General features: G+C 37.8%; 1 protein-coding gene across 5 annotated transcripts in view; it reads right to left on the bottom strand.

The window, feature by feature from the left end:
• Positions 1 to 4,796: 4,796 nt before the first annotated feature.
• The window catches only part of LOC123625017 (putative ankyrin repeat domain-containing protein 19), a 45,911-nt gene continuing 29,033 nt past the window's right edge, over positions 4,797 to 21,674 (bottom strand). Inside the window, exons 9-17 of one of the 5 annotated variants that reach the window (XM_045533210.1) lie at positions 21,406 to 21,562; positions 18,269 to 18,731; positions 15,779 to 15,872; positions 12,896 to 12,924; positions 12,729 to 12,801; positions 11,102 to 11,175; positions 9,236 to 9,926; positions 7,009 to 7,172; positions 4,797 to 5,032 (exon numbers count right to left, since the gene is read on the bottom strand). In XM_045533210.1, the coding sequence (XP_045389166.1) occupies positions 21,458 to 21,562 (105 nt within the window). In that variant the 3' untranslated portion in view covers positions 4,797 to 5,032; positions 7,009 to 7,172; positions 9,236 to 9,926; ... (4 more) ...; positions 18,269 to 18,731; positions 21,406 to 21,457. Of the gene's footprint in view, positions 5,033 to 7,008; positions 7,173 to 9,235; positions 9,927 to 11,101; positions 11,176 to 12,728; positions 12,802 to 12,895; positions 12,925 to 13,299; positions 13,375 to 15,778; positions 15,873 to 18,268; positions 18,732 to 21,405; positions 21,663 to 21,674 lie in introns of those variants that run through there. The other 4 variants (XM_045533209.1, XM_045533211.1, XM_045533212.1 and 1 more) reach the window with 4 other exon arrangements.

Genomic DNA, 21,674 nt, shown 5'->3' with positions numbered 1-21,674 from the left:
CAGTTCCAGGGTTCAGAACCATAGGCAGCTCTCCCAGATGGGCCTTAAGGTGCTGGTCAAAGATGGTGTGATGGTTAATTTTATGTGTCAATTTGATTGGGCTAAGGGATGCCCAGATAGCGGGTAACCATTTCTGGTGTGTCTTCAAAGTGTTTCTGGAAGAGATCAGCATTTGGATCCATGGACTGACTAAAGGAGCCCACCCTCCCCAAGGTGGGCAGGCACCATCCCATCCACTGAGGGCCCAGAGAAAATGCAAAGGCAGAAAGGGGAATTCTCTCTCTTTTTGAGCTGGGACATCCATCTTCTCTTACCCTTGGCCCTCAGAGCTCATGGTTCTCCGGTTAGACTCTGACCGGGACTTACACCATTGCTGCCCCGGTTCTCAGGCCTTCAGGTTTGAGCAGGAGCCTCACCACTGGCTTCCTCAGGCTGCCAGCGTTCGGGCAGATTGTGGGCTCCTCTGCCTCCGTAATCGAGTGAATAAATCTCTTTCTGTCTGTCATACACGTCCTGTTGGTTCTGTTTCTCCGGAGAACCCTGACCGATACACATGGCTGCTTCCAGAGCTGCCACGCAGGGCCAGTGCTGATGTCGAAGCCCTGAGACTGGGTCATCTGCCTCCAACCCGTCTCTCTGCCATGGGGTGTGTGCTGTGGCAGCCCCGGACCTCTGTGCACAGGTTCCACTCCTCTACAGAAACGCCCAGGGGGATCCATCCTTGCCCAGCCCGCCCACTGCAAGCCACCGGGCCTGTGCTCCCCCCTACTCAGCCACGATGACACGGGAGACCCAAGGGAGACAGGGGTAGAGGAAGTGCACCAGCGAGGGGGCCGGAGGGCTCCAGCAGGCCCTGGCCCGAGGCTTCACGCATGCTGCTCCGTTTCAACCTCCCCCGGCTCTGCAGGATAGATGCGGTTGTCGCTCCAGCGTAAGGGCCAGGAAACGGGCGAGGTGACGTTGAAGTTGGGTGGCTTCTAGGCGAGCACGTAGCCGCAGCCTGACTTCTGAACTCTTCTGTGTCGGGCATCACCCAGGGCTGCTGCTGGATTTCTCTACGTGGTCTTGGGTGAAACTCTCAACCTCTCTGAGCCCCAGTTTGCTCATTTATAACCCGAGGGCTGGTGGTGTCATTCCTGAAGTTCCCTCTGCTCTGCTGTTCCCTGACTGCCGTGGGGGTAAGGAGGACGCCCTTCCATCAAGGGGAAGAGCTGTAGGTCCTTGGGCTTTGGGGAGGCAGTGCCGGAGCTGGGGACATCAGGGTGAGAAAGCGGCTAGTGGGAGGGCTGGAGAGGGGAGTCGAGGCAGGAGGAGCCAGAGAGGTGGGTTCCGGAGCGTGCACGTGCAAAGGACAGGCGCTGAGGCTCTTCCTGGGGGAGGAGTTTGAACCAGCAGGGAGGGTCTCTAAAGCCAGGTAAGCACTGATCTCTTGCTTAACTGAGAAAACAAGTAAGTTACTTACCTTGTAAAAAAACCTCAGGTCAACCTTGAGATAATTAGTTCTCGTGGTTTTTTTTCCCCCAGGGATGGGAGAGGCTTTTTAAAACACCCAAACCTATTAATTAGCCGATTTATTATGCATTGTTTTCCCCGGGAGATAATTTAAATTTAAATTGATTTACTTTTTCTTTTTTTTTTTTGAGACAGAGTCTCACTCTGTTGCCCGGGCTAGAGTGCCATGGCGTGCCAGTGCCATGGCCTAGCTCACAGCAACCTCAAACTCCTGGGCTCAAGCAATCCTTCTGCCTCAGCCTCCCGAGTAGTTGGGACTACAGGTATGCGCCACCATGCCCAGCTAATTTTTTCTATTTATATTTTTAGTTGTCCATAAAATTTCTTTCTATTTTTAGTAGAGGTGGGGTCTTGCTCTTGCTCAGGCTGGTCTCGAACTCCTGAGCTCAAACCATCCACCCGCCTCGGCCTCCCAGAGTGCTAGGATTACAGGTGTGAGTCACCATGCCCGGCCTGTGGTTATCTTTCAAAGTTTTATTTTCGAGCAATTTTTGTGAAACCATGGATAAGTCAATAATTCGTGTTATTTTCAAATATGAGTCCTGTGGAACCAGGGCTGCACAGACAGCTCGAAATATCAATGAAGTGTTTGGGAAGGATGTGGCTAATGAATGCACAGTGTGTCAACAGTTTGAGAAGTTCCATTCTGGTGATTTTAATCTTGAAAATGAGCCACATGGGTGACCTGAGATCAGGGTGGATAATGATGAGCTGAAAGCTGTAGTGGAAGCAAATCCATCTCAACCTACACATGAATTAGCAGCAAGGTTTGACATTACTCTTTCAACAATACTGGACCATTTGAAACAAATCAGCAAGGTAAAGAAAGCTGGATAGATGGGTACCACATGAATTAAACGTGTCAGAAGTGAAATCATCTCGAAGCTCGCCTTTGTTTGCTGTCACAACATAAAGGTGACCCATTTCTATACCATATTATGAGTGATGAAAACCATTTTTCTTTTGACAATGGCAAGCATTTGGCACAATGGCTGGATAAATATGAAGTGCCAAACCACAGTCCAAATCCAAATATTCACCACAAAAAGCTAATGGTGTCTGTGGTCCAGTGCTCATATCCACTACAGCTTCATGAAACCTAGTCAATCAATTACAATGGATGTCTACTGCAACCAACTGGATGAAATGATGAGGATGCTTGCAAGTAAACAGCTGACATTGGTCAATAGAGACAGGCCAATCCTCTTGCAAGACTACATGTCGCACAAACAATGCTGCTCAAACTACAGAGTCTGAACTTGGAAACTCCCTGTCATCTACCATATTCACCAGACCTTGCACCAACTGACTACCACTTCTTCCAGGCTTTGGACCACTTCCTGCAAGGAAAAATATTCAATTCTCAACAAGCTGTGGAAAATACCTTTTGCTATTTCATCACCACTCACTCTCCAGCCTTTTTTGCTGCTGGCATAAACAAACTACCATTAAGATGGCAAAACTGTGTCAATAGTTTAGGTGCACACTTTAATTAATTTACTGCTTCCTGTTTGAGATATAATGAACTAAACTTTCATTTGAAATCAGACATTTCATATTTAATGACCTAATAAATCTGAATTATAAAAAATTTGAATAATTTTTATATTAGTTCTCATGTAATTTGATAGTTCAAAAACAGTAGAATCAACTTAAAATAAAAAAATTAAGTAATGCAACTTAAGAACTATTCAAGAATATGGCATAACTTCCTAATCATAATTTTTTATTTTCCTAATAGTCTTGTTTTACGACAACTTAAGAATCAAATGATTCTCTAAGAAGAATCAGTTTTCTGAAAGATCAATTTAGTTATAATAATCATGCAAAACTGAAATATTTAAAGGGAGAAACAGACGACACCTTCCTTCTTGAAATCAACAAGACAAATTGCTATAAGGGAAGTAGAGGAAACACATGTAATGTATATGTATATAAAATATATTTCACAGTGAAATGAATGAATGCACATTCCAGGTAAGTAAACTAACCTGTAGATTGCCTTCTTTTAAATGTTCTACTATATCCAGTCTTCCTCCTTCTTCCATCTCCTGTTTATGCTGTCCTACTTGACCATGTTCTAACATATTCCTTTCCATGTGACTTTTGAGACTTACCACTTCCTGTTCCAACTTATTATTCTTCTTTAGTTCTTCATATTTCTTTTGTATCGTTTTCATAGGTAATGACTGTTGTTAAAGAACTTGATTCTTGGTATGCAGACATAGAGATTTTGGAGATACCATTTCTAGTTCTGCTTTAAGACCATTAATCTGCATGAATAAAATTATCCCACTTGTTAATGAAGGAAGTAGGCTGAGAATAGTCTAAAACAAAACAAATAATACATTTTGAAAGAAATTTAGTTGCAATAAAATGTTATCTATAGTGTAACAGATTCTTCAAATTTGGATCCTTGAATTACTCAGAAAATCAAGGCCATTGCCTGCCTCTGGTATCAAGGTAATATTGGCTTTATAGAATGAGTTAGGAAGGATTCTTGCTTGCTCAATTTTTCAGAAGTTTCAGTAGGATTGGTACCAGTTCTTCTTCGTATACCTGGCAGAATTTGGCTGCGGATCCATCTGGTCCTGAGTTTTTTCTTTTTTTCTGTTTGTTTTTTTTTTTTGGTTGGGAAATTTATTTTTTATTACTGATTCAATCTCTTTACTCATTATAGGTCTATTCAGGATTTCTATTCTTTCTGGTTCAATCTTTGAGGGTTGTACGTTTCTAGGAATTTATCCATTTCCTCTAGGTTCTCTAGTTTGTGAGAGCAGAGTTGCTCATAGTAGTCTCTGATGATCTTTCGTATTTCTGTGGTATCAGTTGTAACGTCTCCTTTTTTTCATTTCTGATTGTGTTTATTTGAATGGTCTCCCCTTTTTCTTGGTTAGTTTAGCTAGCAGTCTTTTGTAGCAACATGGATGGAACTTGAGGGCATTATCTTAAATGAAATCACTCAAACAGAAAGTCAAATACTGCATGTTCTCACTTCTAAGTGGGAGCTAAATAACGAGTACAAACATGGACATAGAAGAACAGTATACAGTGGAGGCCTGGAAGCCTGAGAGGGTGGGAGGGGGGATAAGCAATGAAAAATTACTTAACGGGTACAATGTACACTATTCCAGTGATGGTTATACTAAATGCACAAAAGTCACCACTATATATTATATCCATCAACAAAACTGCATTTGTACCCCTTAAATCTATAGAAATTTAAAAAACTTAAAAGAAAAAAACCAAAAAAACCATACAAAGAAAATTAAAGCCACCAGAAGTCACAAAAATATATTCTTTATTCTCATCATCTTTGCCACACATTTGCCCTTGATCTTACACTTACTATTCAATTATTGTTTCATATCTTTCTTCCTTAAAATGTCTCTAAGTTACCTCCCACTGATCCTGGGACACTTCAATGTGTCCAAGGTGGGACATGAGGAGAAGCTCCCAAGACAGGCTAAGATGGAAGGACTACAAAGGCAGGAGGAATCCCAGGTGAGAGACTGACATCCTGAAAGCCAAGTTGAAGAAAGAGTTATGGAGGAGAGAGTCTTCCATTGGGTCAAATATTGCTGATAGGTTCAATCAAATTAGGTCTGGGAAATTATGTCTAGATTTATTAAAGTGAAAGTGAGTAGAAACCTTCAGAAAAATAGTTTTGGAGAAGTGGTGGGAGTGAAATTACCGGAGTGAGTTCGAGTGAATGGAAAGGAAATCTGAGTCCACAAGTACAGACAGTTCTTTCAAAGGCATCATACCTAAGTGACTGATCATGCATGATCTAATTTTCATAATCGTCTTTCAGCTTAGCCATAGTTTTCAATCCTTACATAATGCTTACATAGTATATTTTCACACTTCAAAGGTTTTTCTAATTATATACATATGGCATTTTTTAAAATGCCAGACCAAGGTATTAAATAATAAATTTATAAAATTATACAACTACAAGACCCCATGAACGTTTCTTGATTCTATAGGCTGATTATCATTTTGCTCTGCTTATAAATAAAGATCACAAAAAGACTAAAGGCAGTTTAAAGGGCAGTATTTTTCTTGCTTGGCAAAAATCATCCAACCCTATACTTATCAAATATACAAAGTAATTACTCATATTAAAATATTGATTCTATAACAGGAATAAAAGGGGAAAAATGTAGAAAATAATCTTTGTAAACTGAATTTTTGTAAATTATATAATATGAAGTCACTAGTGAAAAATAGGGTGTGGTGCATACTAAAATACATTATATTTTAAAAGGAAGGAGAATGGCATGCATGCAGGGTACCCTTAAGAAGATGATTCACTGCACTAGCAGCACACTGGTTTTTAGCACAGGGGGCAGTGAATTACTGCTTGTGGGCCAAATACAGCCCACAGCCTGTCTTTGTAAAGTAGGTTTTTTTGGACCACAGTCATGCCTATTCACATACCGTCTATGACAGATTGTGGACTATAACAACAGACACTCTATGGTTCACAAAGCCTAAAATATTACAGTCCGGCTCTTTACAGAAAAAGGTGGCCAACTCCTGGTTTGGCAGGTCAAAGATCCTTTGATGTATTTTAATGTTTTAACTAAAGTACTGAAATGTTTATATGGAAGATGGATACCCATGTGCAATCCCTTGTCAATATTCAGATTAATTTGAGGATCCAATATTTGAGCACACATGAATTGAGAACCACAAAAACTTAATAACTAGCAATTTTGCTGGTAACAAGGCAGAGTGGCAAGCATGTAGCCTGCATTTGCAACTAAGCAGACATTATAAGAATTCTAACACAATGTGCTTAAGATGTGTCATCAATCTAAATGCTTTAAATATACTTGAACTATGAAATAATCAGTACACTATAGATCTAACCTCATTTTTTAAATGGTTGCATAGATTATTTTACGAGTATGACAATTTAACTTTCTTTATTGATGGATGTTTAGACTATTTCCAATGTTTTGATATGACAGTGCTATGATAAATGTCCTTACCATACATATGTATATGTGTAACATATTTATATAAATATCCTTAACATACATACATATCCTTAACATGTTATATATACTTTATATATATGTGCCTATTGTATGTTATATATGATATACAATAAATATCCTCAAAAATGTGTGAGTGTGTGTGTTTACACAAGTCACGTTTTCCTGTAGGATCTAGTCTCAGAAGTGAAAGTGTTAGGTTAAAGGAATGATATATTTGAAATTTTGATACACACTATTAAATTACCCTTCAAAAACGCGCTTTTTCCTCCCATTTGCCAACACTGGTTATTATTTAATAAAATATCGGTAGGATTGGATAAAATGGTATCTCATCGTTTGTTAATTTGCATTTTTTATGCTTACCGGGCAAGGCTGAATATCCCTAGTAAAGGTAGAAAATGAGTCAATCATGAATATCAGCCCAAACTAGAATTAGTTTTACAGCACAGTAACAATTATTGGGTGTTAAATCGTGCTGCAGGCTCACCTATCAGACTCTTCATTCTCCTTCCTAGGAAAGTGCTGACGGTCAGGTTTTCCACTCTTTCTTTCTTGAATTACCCCATCCTCGGCACTGTTATCAGCAGCACCATCGTAGAGGTTTTCTGATGCCACCATTTCATTACTTTTGTGCTTCTTTTCTTCTTTAACCTTTAATCAAAGTTTGATACGAAGAATAATTATTACTTTATTCAATAAAAGTAACTTTTTTTTGTTTTCATTGATTGTATCACTTGACTCAGTTTGTCATGATTTTAGCATGATAATATTTTGTGCTTACTTTATCATTATACATAATTACATATTTATAAGATATAATTGTTGTAATTTTATCACTGAAATTTTTTTAAGGTCTCAATTTTCCAAAATTTCAAAAAGGGTGCTTCTTAATTTTGTGTTTTTACTCCCATCCACTCTTCACTATCTAATATGAATTTTCACCCTGTCTGACTGGCAGAAACAGAGAAATAAAAAGACAAAGGTACAAAACATGCCCGCTTCTATCTTCACCACCTGGATTTTATGTTAAGCAGCCAGATTTAGAGGATGTGACATGGTGGGCTTTCAGGAACAGAAAGGAAGCTTTCCCCTTTCTGCACCAAGCTATTCTTTTCCCCACTGCCCTTTATCATTCTTTTTTTCATTTGGATCCTGGGATATCAAAAAAGTAAAGGTGCTCACTGAAATACAGGAAGCAAAGTTTGCCACAACACAAGGAACAGAGTGAAAGTGCAGAGTTGCTAGTGTGGAATGAGATGCTTTCCAAATTTTACATTCAATAACCATAACATTTTATAGCTGGGGGATATACAGTATAAGTAATTATCTTTTTTTTTTTTTTTTTTGAGACAGAGTCTCACTTTGTTGCCCTGGCTAGAGTGAGTGCCGTGGCGTCAGCCTAGCTCACAGCAACCTCAGATTCCTGGGCTTAAGCGATCCTACTGCCTCAGCTTCCCGAGTAGCTGGGACTACAGGCATGCGCCACCATGCCCGCCTAATTTTTTCTATATATATTTTAGTTGGCCAGATAATTTCTTTCTATTTTTAGTAGAGACGGGGTCTCACTCTTGGCTCAGGCTGGTCTCGAACTCCTGACCTCGAGCGATCCACCCACCTCGGCCTCCCAGAGTGCTAGGATTACAGGCGTGAACCACCGCGCCCGGCCTAGTAATTATCTCTTTTAACTCCATTATCTACTGATAATGGGAGTAAAACCAAGAAAGATTTCATGATTCCTCCAAAGCTCCTCAAGTGGCATTACTTTTATGGCGCCAAAGGAGATAATACAATTCCATAATGCTGAATCTGATATATTACCAGATAAATTCATCAAATTCATCAGATAAAAATGTGACTTTGGCAAAATAATCTAACACCTTTGTGGGGAGTGGGAAATCTCAACCAATTTTACTATGAAAGATTATTTCCAGATTTTTGTCCAGATTTTTGTCTTCTAAAACTCCATGAACAGAAGTCAGCTTTCTACTTTGAAGTCAAATATGAAGTTCCTGAACATTTAAAATCATACATGGCCCAAAACTTAGCAGACTTTATTAAACAATATAATATAAAGGTCTGATTCAACAGAAACATTTGAGAGAGGTGATTTTAAAAAAATATGTAGATATATATATATATTTGTTGTCAAAAATATTTAATGTGGCCATGATGGAATTATAAGTTCCAACAGTTTGAGTTAAACAGATAAAACTTGCACACACGAAAGCACATTAAACAGATTCCTTTGGCTGAGATTATTCATTTGTTACAACTCTCAAGGCCAGATACATATTTATATCTCTTCTCAGTCATTGCTCCCTTTCCATTGGATTCCCATTTTATTGCTTTAAATAAGTGCAATTCATCTTATTCAATAGGGGGGAAAAACCCTAGAGGTTATTACATTGTTTTAGCAATTTCCTTTATGCTTATCCTGGTTCAGAAGGTCACAGGCTATATGGCTAAATTAGTTTCCCAATCCTAATGCCACTTGGAAGACTTAGGTTGATTAATGATTAAGGAACAAAAATTATGAGAAAGTTTCCCTGAATTATCATTTAGATAGTAGAAATAATCTGCTTCTACACACAATTACATATTTAGATCACTCTCTTTTATACATACATGAACTTTTCAGAAGTAGAAAATCAGAATGGATCAGATAATTGATAAAGAGAAAAAACAAAAAGCAGCAGCAGCAAGTGAAGCCCTACCTCTTTTTGAAGTGGAACTTTTTCTTTCTCCAGAGCCACAAAAGCTCTGCTTGTAACATGCCCACCTCATTCTTAAATGTTTGCATGTCTTGCTGTAATTCTTCCTCTAGACGTATTTCTGATATTTTGTCACTATGTGATGGAGAAGAAATCACATTCTCCAATCCAGGGTCCATGCTTGTATATTTCTTAGCATATTCCGGGGACCCACAGTATGACTGACATGGAAAGCCATTTTTGAGACGGGGATCTTTTCCTTCAGGAAGTGCCCGGATTTCTCCAGAGATCGGCACTTTAGATGCATCCTTTTTCTTATAATCGAGCATGCGATCTGTCAAGTTAGGGAGTATTTCCTTTTGGTTTGTTGCTCCTTCAGAGTTCTCTTGCAGAGGCTCCTCATCAGAACAACCAAGAAGTTTGTATTTTTCACAAATTTCAGCAAAACTCTGCTTCATCTCATTTGTGATGAGTTCTGAATTACTTTTCCTCTCTACTTTGCCTGGTTTGACTGACATTTCCTCAGACTTTTGCACAGCATGAAGTGCTGGCTATCTAGATACAACTTCTCTGTCACAATCCTTATTCAGTTCTGGTTCTGGAGACAATTTTTGCAGATGCAAAAGTGGGCCATTAATGGACTTCTGTTTCTCAGATGTCTTTTCTGTCAGGGTACATGTGTTTAAACTTTCTCCTTAAGGAATCAAGCATGGACAAAGAAAAATTAGAAAGTAATGAAAATTTGTCTGCTAAACTTCTTAATCTGTGTTTAGCTATTCCTGAATCACTGGATGGTAACTAAAAAGTGAAAAATAATTTGCCTTAGCCTAAAATACAGGAGAAAACATGAAGCAGCAAACTTAACTTTGTCACTGTTTATTTGCACTAAACTTAATTCATTCTGTGTTAAATCTACCAAAAACGAATTAGCAGATGATCTGTAGTGTTATAAAGGCTTCCTCCCTTAGAAAGATTTCACCTCACCATACCTTAAAGAGTGAAGCCCCTACAGTACTCAGTTATCCCTAAGTACTTTTTCTAAAGATTACTAACTGGAGAGTAGGCACACTTATTAATAATAATAATTATTAGGAGCCCAAATCAAGACCAATCAGAAAGAAAAGCAACTTCTTAAATTTTAACTCAAATTATATGTCATAATATGATAGTGTGATGTATCTAGATCGGCTATCTGTTTAAGACCAGTTCTAGCATTTTCTAAGGTCCACTAATGACAGTGGATGAGAATATGTAATAATATTGACTGACTTCCTGCCTTGCAATCATTTAGAAAGTTATTGTTTCTATCCTAACAGTAAAGGTCCCATTCTGAAAGGCATGATTCTGTTAGTCGGCAGGTGGGTTGATTTTAAGACCCCATTATCTCCCTGAACGGAGACACTGAAGTCAACTAGAGATCATTAAGGCAGAATGAACCTTTCACCTAGGCATTAGTGACTGGCAATATAAAATTGCAACTTTGAACCACTGGGAATGACTACCCCTTTAACATCAGTCCAACTCAGTGGCCATCGCTGTTCATTAGTTCATGATTTCCACTGCTTAATAATATGATTCAATGTAAGATGTGACCTTCTTTATCAAGGTAGGGGGTTATAAAAATTCAGAAAATTTCAGAATTTTTTTGCCTCAATGACAAGGGTAAAGATTAGCTATAAGTTACTATACAGTCTAAGAATATTTTAAGTTTTATAACTAGTTAAAACGGTTTTTAAGGTGAAATATTAAATTATGTTCTTTGACTCTAAAAGGCTACACTGAAAGGTAATTTCATCTGGACTGTGCTACGTTATGAAAGCACAGAAAGCAATATTAAACCAAGAATTTAAATTTAAATTTTTTACACACCCGACGCTGGTTATTTTCACTTCCTTCAAGCCTTTATTGCTTTTGCTCTGATGTCACTTCCAAATCTTGTTCTGCTGACAAATGCATATATTGATTAAAAATGAACGTAGAACAGCTAGATCAAAGCTATCGGCTTTATAAAAATAGGCAGAAAAATAACATTGACTTTTATCTTATAAATTGCGAGTTTAAATGGAGCTTAATCTGTGACAGGATATTTACTTCTTTAAGAAATACTTCTAGCCCGGGCGCGGTGGCTCACGCCTGTAATCCTAGCACTCTGGGAGGCTGAGGCAGGCAGATCGTTTGAGCTCAGGAGTTTAAGACCAGCCTGAGCAAGAGCAAGACCCCGTCTCTACTAAAAATAGAAAGAAATTAGCCAAACAACTAAAATACATACAAAAAAATTAGCCGGGCATGGTGGTGCATGCCTGTAGTCCCAGCTACTCGGGAGGCTGAGGCAGAAGGATCACCTGAGCCCAGGAGTTTGAGGTTGCTGTGAGCTAGGCTGACGCCACGGCACTCAAGCCTGGGCAACAGAGTGAGACTCTGTCTCAAAAAAAAAAAAAGAAAGAAATGCTTCTAATTATCCAAAACTTCAACAAACCACTTGGGGAGACACTAGGTGTGACCAGGTTCCAGGCATACAAACATGTCAAAAATTCACAAAAAAATGCGTCCACCCAATAAATGAACAGAACTCTCAGGAACCAGACAAAATTTAAAATGACAGTAGAAACATGTGTGGACACAGCTGAGGAGATACCACATAGCAAATTCCCAATGATTCCCATTAACATGGGGAAAGTCAATTCTCTCATACATAAAGTCATAGAAATCATAAGAAATCACTTAATATTTGATTTTGGAAGGTGCTTTTTTCTGTTGCTTTGCATATAGGTATAACTGATACTCGTGAGTTCAGAGCTGCAAAAATAAGGCAATGAAACCACATTGTGTTTGAGGAGGCAAGCTTTAGATCTCTACCTAGTTTTGCCACCCCGTCCCTAAAATCTAAACATAATCCTGGTACCTACTCCCAGGTTTATGGTAAACACTAGCCTAAACAAAACAACTCTTTTTCCTCATTCTCTTTCTTATTTCTGTGTTGTTCTGGGTAAAGGAAGAATACAAATGTCTTGCTAAAAGGTGTTGTTTGGCTGTAGGTTGCACAAGGGGAGAGTCCATTCCCAGTACAGGTAAAACCCAGGTAATCAGAAGGCAACTCCCCAAGACTTCTAGGAATACACAGAGAGATGAGGTTCACATCCCGATCTGCAATCTACTCCAGCCCGGCTTCCAGAGCTGAGCTCGACAACAGAGGAAAACTTAGAGTCTCATAATCCAGCTCTATGACTCCCTAACAAGTACAGGGATTCCAAACTGGGAATTTAGGGTGTCAAAACATAAACACAGAAACATCTCAGCTATAGCTTACATTTAAAAAATCTATTTCCTTAAGCTTGTATCTTTTTTTAAACATGGATACCAGACATAACATCTGCATTATTTTTGTCAAATCCTTCCATCAAATTTGGGGAAAAAAGAATTAGAAATAAGAAGACCGAGCAATTCAAATATTTTCATCTACTTCTTTCCAGAGTTAAACTTGTATTGCAAAATTTACCTGAAGGGGATTCTTCTACATTCTTCATTCCTACTGCTTCATCCACAACAGAATCTTTCGCTTCTATTGTAGGCTGAGTGGGTTTTGAAACAAAATCATTAATAAATAATGTATATTTCATACAATATATAGTTGATAAGTCAAGATAAAAATATACAAATTATTACCTTCAAAGGAAGATCTTCCTTGGGAGGCTCTAAAAAGCAAAAGGGACATATGATCCATTATATGTACATACGACAAAGTCAACCACACATCCATGCAGTTAGTATGGAGCTGAATCCTCACACTTCCCTTTGAAAATGATTAGTTTGGGGTATCTTTTTGTTTGTTTATTAAGGACAGCAACATGACAAATATACTCAAGAAACACAGGAATATAGGTTTCATAAAACATGCAGCTAAGATTTTGAGAGTGAGATTATGTTTCAAATGACTATAACTAAAATAGAAAAATGTTCCTATACCAATGTGGACATGCTGACTGATGAGGAGAAAAGTGATCATTAATCAGAAGAGCAAATCATGATCCTGAGAGAATAAATGAAAGTCAATAGCAGAATGCTACAGCATATCTGTAATACACCCCCTTCAGAATCATTTATACCATTATAGTACAGGTATTTATCATGTTCTTCAATTTGTCCTGTAATTTAGGAAGTACACAGTTGTGATGACAGTTCATTTGAAGGTATCATTCATTCTCATCAGAGATAGTGTTCTGAAATGATCAGCTTGGATAGACACTTGTGGCATACTAGTTAACACTGTGAAAATATTCATGTTTCCCCATACCCATGTGGACTACTGGTAAGCCTCTACATTTCTTCTATTTTCTACTGTAGCCCTCTTTTTTTTAGATGAAGAAATAATTTCTTAATATAGTAAGAGTCTGTGCAAATAATTAAGAAAAGGAATAACCATACAAATTCAATATACATGAGAAGCTGTTCAATTTCTCACTAATTAAAGAAATAAAATATAAAACAGGAATATATAAGTTTTCACTGAACAAAGATGAAATACCAAAATAGATGGGTAGAGTTGTAATACATTTCCTTGGCTGGCAGTTAGGCAATGCCTATTACTTGCCACAGTAATTTCAGCTCTAGACATTTCTATTGCTATGCTTCTTCTGTCCTATAAACCATAAATTCTACAGTGGCTTAGTGATGATTCTATAATTAAATGGATTCAATGCTTACTATCAGTTTCTTTTTTAATTTCTGGTATAGCCATCTTAAAGTTTCTTGATCCACTCATGCAAGAAGGTATATGAAGCACAGCTAAAAATAGTGCATAAGCTTTGAATACTGAAATACTTATCAAAAAGGAACAATTGAATTGCCACAGAATTATTAGATATTATTAATAACAACCTTCTTTTTCTAAACTAGTACAATATTTATTGAAACTAACAATTTCAGTATTCAAAGAATAAACTCCACAAATTTTTTTCCTAAAATTATTTTGGTATGGTATATTATGTTAGTCTCCACAGAGAATTTTAAGAAACAGCTATTGTATTAAAAAATTAGCTTTCTTTAAAAAAAAAACCCAATGCTTCTATACTCAAATTACTCTCATTTGATTAACTAATACAAATGCAACTTGTATCTTAAATGCCTGAGCGTTATGGAGAGAAGACAGGAGGCGCTGTGGTTTACCTCAACTCTAGCGCTCCTTCCTGCTTCCAGTCATCCTGGGAGCAGCAATCATCTCATCTTCTGTGTGAGTGCAAATACACAGGAGCCATCGGAAGTGAGTTCTCTCAAGTGTCCTCATCGTTAACTCCAAAGTTGCCCAGCTGACTTCTTTCTTTCCTCCCTCTTGCCCAGCACAGTCCTTCTTCCTTTGCAACAGCAATCTCTGCATCTGCGCTCTTGATTCTCCCCCTTCTACATTCTTTTGATGGATTAGTCCCATCACTTCTTCCTGCTGTATTTTGCAGCAGTATCCTACATCTACAAATTCTATTTCTTTCTCTTTGCTCTCCCCAGAAATTATGATCCTGTTATTTGTCTGGAACTCTTATCCAATGGCTCTTCTTCCAGATTTCTCTACAGGGAAGTCTGTACCCTTGCTACTCAGAGCATGTCCAAGGACGCAGCATTGGCATCACCTGAGAACTTACCAGAAATGCAGAATCTGAGAGCTGCTGAGCTTTTTAAACAAGGTCCCCAGGTAATTTATTAACGTTTGAGGAGCTCTGGTCTATACTGAGTGTGCTTCCACATTTCTTTACCTGAACTTAGCCTCTTGGAATCTAGTCTCAAGTTCCTCCCTATCACATTCCCCAAACTGAATCTGCATTCTAAGTCATAAAGTTTTTAATGGACTTCTTATGACACTATAGCTTCCCCGATCTCTTCATAATTAACCCCTCTCTTCTTCTTTCCAGTTCCCTCACTTTGGCCTACAGGAGACTCTCCTACGATGTCAAAACATTCTGCATGACATTAAATTATACACATGTATGCCTGACCGTACATGCTTGTATTCCTCTATGGCAGAGAAAACACAGACCTGCACGATCTGGTGCCTCAGTGCTTAATGCCTTCTCTACAGAGGGGGAGACAGGAAGAGTAGGGAAATTCTCTACGTCTCTGACATGTTTTGGTACTGGAAGTTCACTTTATACTCTTCCCACTTTTCTAATACCCCGCTCCTCCTTTTTCTAAAGAAGTATTTTATTTGACCACCCTCCATTATATACACCTGCTTCTTTTCCCTTTATGTACTTCCTGTACTCTCTGCCTTCCTCATTCTTCATTCCCCTTTAATCCTTTCCTCTTCCTTATTTCCTGACCTTCCTCAGGTCTTCCAGTTTCTTGAAATGGAACTAATAATGCAGCTCCTTCAGTGGCTCTCTCAATATACTCTGCTGCTGACCCTGGATAAGACACACAACTTATCACCATTTCACTGCTCTTTTTTCTTACTATGCATTATTTAATAGGTGACTTTCTCGGATATTCGAATATATCAGTGCTCATGTTTTTAAATATTCTGTGAAATGACTTTTTTAAAAAATAAAATACAGTTCTCACCTTCTACCTCTTCATTTACTGTATTTTCTCCTTCTTGATCTGCATCCTCAGCGAAAGGAACAACAGGTGTTGGCGGGAGATGCTCAGAGAGATTCTGTTCGATTTAATATCAATAATGAGTTTCAATTAATAGTAATAATGAGTTGCACCAAGATTTCCTTATCACTTATTTAAAAATCTCCTTTTCCTACCATAAAAACAATAAAACTTAAAAATAAGAGAAGCATGTATTGACAACCAAAACGTTACTGATGAACCTCGTATATGCTCTCTAGATCAAGCTTATCTTTCATCTGTAGATGGCTACTGATGTTGTAAACAGGCATGGAATGCCAAAGAACACATACTCAGACACAACATTAGCTACGTGCATATTTCAACAAAGATCTAACTTCAAAATACCTAACTCTACTTTGCATTGCTCACCAGAAATCAGAGGGCAATTATTAAAAAATACAATACACTTGCTATAATACAGCATTAACCATTTAAAAAATTTCTAATTATAGACACGTTTTAGTGTAAAAGTAAGACACTGGATATGATAAGACACTTTGGAGTGTGTCATGTTTAGTGTCAACAGAACAGTGTAGCAGCTCTTTCATTTAGGTCAACATGGGCTTGAAATAAAGCTAAGTACTTTTTGATAAAATTTTTACTGACAGGAAAAATGGTTGAATAAAATGACAGGGTGGTAAGAAAAACTTCTCTTTATGTAACGTTTAAATAAAAGCAAGCAAATTCTAGATGTAGTGTGTAACTCTTTCCCAATTAAGAAATGACTTCAAAAAAGTATAGCAAGCCTTAATAAAGAGGGAAGAATAAGAACACTGATTTGTGTAGCATCAAAAATGTGCCAGGCACTTATTTGCACATTTTCTTCTCTACACAGTATAATAATAAAAACGATGATGATGATAATGATGCTGGTTACCTCACTTACTGCTTCCCGGTCATCCCAGAATGTTAAGAGTAAGATGATGAACAAATATGATTCCTTGTTCTCTCTGTCCAGAATGTCATCCTCCTAGACTCTCGCATGGCTGACTCCTTCCCATCCTTCAGTATCAGCTTAAATGTCCCCCTCAGAAAGATTTCCTCTGACTGTAGAGTTCCACGCCCCCTCCCCATCCTAACTATAAACTTCCTCAATAGTCTAATGGAACATTCTCTGTTTTCTTTGTATGTAGCACTTCGAGTGACTTATAGGTGTTTGTTGTTTATTTCTTTTCTGCTCCTTCTACTACAGCATAAGGCTTCATCTTGTATAATCAGTGTATAACTGTCTAGCACCTAGTTGCTACTCAGTTACAGACATTTATTCAAGGTCAAAGATTTAAAATCTCATCAGGAAGGTCTCTAGTGCCAAATCACTATATATATCCCTATAGCCTATCTCCAGTATTAGTCTGCTGAAATTTAACGTACCGCAAATTAAAAAAAACTTACCCATTCTAACTTTCCCATTCTTTTCTGGACACTTCTGCCTTCATTTTACAAAAAGGATCCTCCACATTGATTAAGTCCCTGAATACAACTGTGATCATTTTGTCTTGCATTTGCATATTTACTTCCCAGTTGACAAAATGTTTCCACCTTTCTTACCACATTTGTTTATCATCACACATACCTAAGAGGTAGATATTAGCACTATTTTTATGAATGAGGCCACTGACATTTGAATGGGTTTAATAATTTCTTCCAAAATTTCACAGCTCTAGTAAATGATGGAACCAGGATAGTAACATGTCTTTTGACTTCCACTTGGTGCTTGTACCACTATGTAGCAGCTGCTTCTATTGAAGAGGTCAAGCCCTTCCCATCTCTTCCCACAGTTGTCCCCTCAGAATCTGTCCTCATTATGTTATACTTCTGTTACTATAAGCATGGCTTGTTGAATACCACAGAGGTACTCAATGTGTTCTATATTTGAAAATGATTTCTACTTATTGTATTAAAATACCACTAAACCTAATTATCTTTAGGATAGTGTCACACATTTCCTATTGTCCATGCTTTTCCTTCTCCTGAAATGTTCCTTGCAGATCTACACTGGACAATCCCAATACATTAATTCTTTCAAGTCCCAAGCATTAGCCTTTCAAGTTCTATGTTGTAAAACCTGTTTCTCTCTGAATCTCATTAGGACTTTTACACATCCATATAGACCACAGAATCATACATTTGGCCACAGGAAGAATTCTTTAGTTTTTAGACAAACTTAACTTCACAACCCAAACTGATTCCTTGTCACTTTTAAGTCTTAATCCTTTTGCACTGGCTTCTTAAATGAATCCCACAAATTGGCAGAATTTACTATGCAGTGGTAATACAGTTAGCCCATATTGACCTTATTAATGATTGGCTGAAAAACGTAAGAAAATAATTCCTTACAGGCATATGCAGACCAGAGAAAGTAAAGCACCCCCTTTTATGCTTTAACATCACTCAATGCTTATATTTTAAAATAATAACAATGATAGACAGTACCTCAGGTTCCAACGGAAATTTTATATTTTCCTCTTCTCCTGATATATCTATAGAAGGTTATTCACAGACACATTTATGAGACATTTATTACTATGAATTTTAAATATATATACAAGTCTATCTCCACTCACGAAGATTTTAATGAAATAAAATTAATAGCAAAAAAGAATTTTCAGAGGGTTGAAGCAGTTTCAGGAAGAAGTCAGTAGTATATAGAAAGATAGTAAAAGAGAAGTATTTAAAATAAATGGATATTATATTTAGTCTACACACATGAATTGATTTTTTATAACAGCATTTAAGCATAGAAATATTTTCAGAGATAATCACTACTAACTTACCACCTCTATTAGTTTTTTACACGAAAATAAAACTGTCATTATTTATTTGCTCTCAAGGAGCACTTTCAATAATACCAATACCATATTACTTTTTTTCCAGGTGTTGGCTTTTTTCGTCCTTCCTATAAAAAAAAAAAAAACAACTTCAGAAAACATCTTATTTATTCACTCGCTCATCCACTAAACCAGTCACCAAGCAAACAAACATTGACTGCTTCTATCAAATCATAACCATTATGCTGGGAGAAGCTTAAAACAGTAACAGAAGACAGACTGTGCCCTATATTCAAGTGGGGGTAGAGATGTACGAAAACAAATAGGAACAGAACAGGAAAATTCACTAGCTCTACAAGTGAAGTGAATACAGGACAGTAAGGGCATGAAGGAGAGAACAGTCAATTCCACCTGGGAAGCTCAGGACATGCTGCAAAGACAGGGCCATACTGTGATAGATCAAGTATAGAGCAAGGGTGAGAAGGCTTTCTAGACAGGGCAGCATGAGCAAAACAATGAGGCATGAAACAACATGACAAGTGAGAGGCACCAAAGTAACATGGTCAAACTGCAACATGGTTAGAGGGACTCGATAGAGAGAGAACGTGGAGAATCAGTCCAAACCACAAAACATATGCATCATCTACAACGTGAACTGTCCCCCTCATGTAGTGGGATCCTTCAATAAGCAGATGACTTAGATCATCACAGATACATTTACCAAGAGTCACCCTAGCAGCAATGTAAAGATAGATGAACATGGGGGTGGGGGTCTGGAAACAGTATTTCAAACTCATAGGTCAGAGAGTGAATTATGGTAACAAGATATGAAAAATGGTAAGGAGGCAGAAAATACAGAACTTGGTGAGTAATTGGATTGGCCATCTGAGGGAGGGCTGAAGTGAGTGCAGGAGTTTTCAATGTTTCAGTGCTATTTATCATATGGTGTTATTTACTAGGATGGGGAAGCCAGATGACAGAGGAGATTACAGAGTCAGGAAAAGGTTTTCAGTTTAGGACATATGAAATTTGAGGCACACACGGGACTTAGAAGAGAGATCTGGATAAATATATTTGGAGTACAAGTAGATGACCTAACTCAGGAAAAGCATATGGGGTTAAGAAGATAAACATAGTAATCTGGTAGAATTAAATAGTGCAAACCTATACAAAACTCTGAAATTTTGAAAATGACAAGGAGAGGAGGGAAACAAAACCATGGGATTCAGTTTTTCAATTATGTGTTTCAACATCTGTTTTGAGGATATAAAATATACTTTTATATGTAGGTATTTATTTCTAGAATATTATGGCAATGTGAATTTTTTAATTTAACGAAAAGATTTAATTTTAAAACACCAATTCAAGATGCTGCAAGAAGACTCCTTTTTAAAAATTCATCTTACAACCAGGCACAGTGGTTCATGCTTGTAATCCCAATGCTTGGGAGGCTGAGGAGGGAAGATTGGTTGAGGCCAGGATTTCAAGACTAGCCCAGCAACATAATGAGACCTGTCTCTACAAAAAATTTTTAAAAACTAGGCATTGTGGTACATTCCTGTGGCCCTAGCTACTCTGAAGGATTGCTTGAGCCCAGGAGTTCAAGGTTACAGTGACCTTTGATCTTGCCACTGTACTCTAGCCTAGGTGACAGAGCAAGAGCCTGTCTCTTAAAAAAAAAAAAGTAAAAATAAAAATAAAAGTGAGGAAAAATTCATCTTAAAAGTTTCAAATGGTAGAAGAGAAATGCTTATGTGGTTATAGAATTATGGGGCATTTTTAAGTACTATTATGATGTAGAAAGAAATGTAACACCCAAGTTTAAAATTCATGTGGTTTTCTTATTACAACATCACACTAAGAGCTCTAATTTTCTATTTACACCATATAGGATGCCAGTTAAAAACTGGAGAAAGGATCTCGTATAAAAAAATGCAGCTGGTCGGGCATGGTGGCTCATGCCTATAGTCCTAGCACTCTGAGAGGCCGAGGCACCCAGGAGGGAGGATTGCTTGAGCTCAATATTTTGAGAACAGCCTGAGCAAGAGTGAGATCGTTGTCTCTACTAAAAGTAGAAAAATTAGCTGGGTGTGATGGCATACACCTATAGTCCCAGCTACTGGGGAGGCTGAGGCAGGAGGATCGCTTGAGCCCGGGAGTTTGAGGTTTTAGTGAGCCATGATGATGCCACTGCATTCTACCCAGGGAAACAGAGCCAGACGCCATCCATCTCACAAAAAAAAAAAAAAAAGCTAATTGTCAAGTTGAAGATTTCAAAGTTTTCAAGTACACCTACGATTGTCAGCAGGACTGAATATTCACATGAGGAGAGAAGTAAAGGACTAAAAACTCAAATCAACAAGATTCCTAAGTTTTAGAGATGAAAGAATTTATGTCAACGTTTAACACTATGAATACTAAAGTTAATAAAGATTTCTGAGAATAATACAAAATTTCCTCATTGCTGGAGGTGTTTATAAAAGTAAAAAATCATCTTCCCAAGGTAGTTTTGTGTAGTCTGTTGGCAATCCTATGAGTTGATGATAATAGGTTGTTTATTTGAGAAAAAATTAATAGATTTTGATTGCATTCCATAATGGCAAACCTAAGAATTGCTGTCACCGACTTTTTTCAATCTCAATCCTGCACATCTCTCTCTCTCTCTTGTGATCACCCTTGTTTTTTATTATGATCTTGATGACATCCATTTCTTTCTAGGATCCTTGTCATCATTGTGAGGATCATGGGGATGGTATGTGGGAAAAGCATGGGGGGAAAAGGTTTTGGAAAAAAACAACTTACCTTTGTAAGACCAGGGTTTGTTAAAGACTTGAGAGAAGGTTTCAGAAGAGGGTCAGGTGATGGAAAGGCAGGATGAAAAAGCCCTGGACTTTGCCTGATGTTGTGGGAAGGCTTTCAACCACAGCTTCATACTATCAGAATTCCTGTTCTCAAGGTTCTAACAGATAACACATCAATAGGCAATCTTCAAATAGCTTACAATTTTTCCTTTTCAGAAAAGCAATATATAGCTCCTTTAAGTTTGATTTTGAGTTAACCTGGAAAAAAAA

This window comes from Lemur catta, chromosome 20 (genome assembly GCF_020740605.2).
Source record: "Lemur catta isolate mLemCat1 chromosome 20, mLemCat1.pri, whole genome shotgun sequence".
Classification (NCBI taxonomy): Eukaryota; Metazoa; Chordata; class Mammalia; order Primates; family Lemuridae; genus Lemur; species Lemur catta.
Note: the sequence above shows the minus strand (reverse complement) of the source record. Positions and strands in the feature narration are given on the sequence as shown.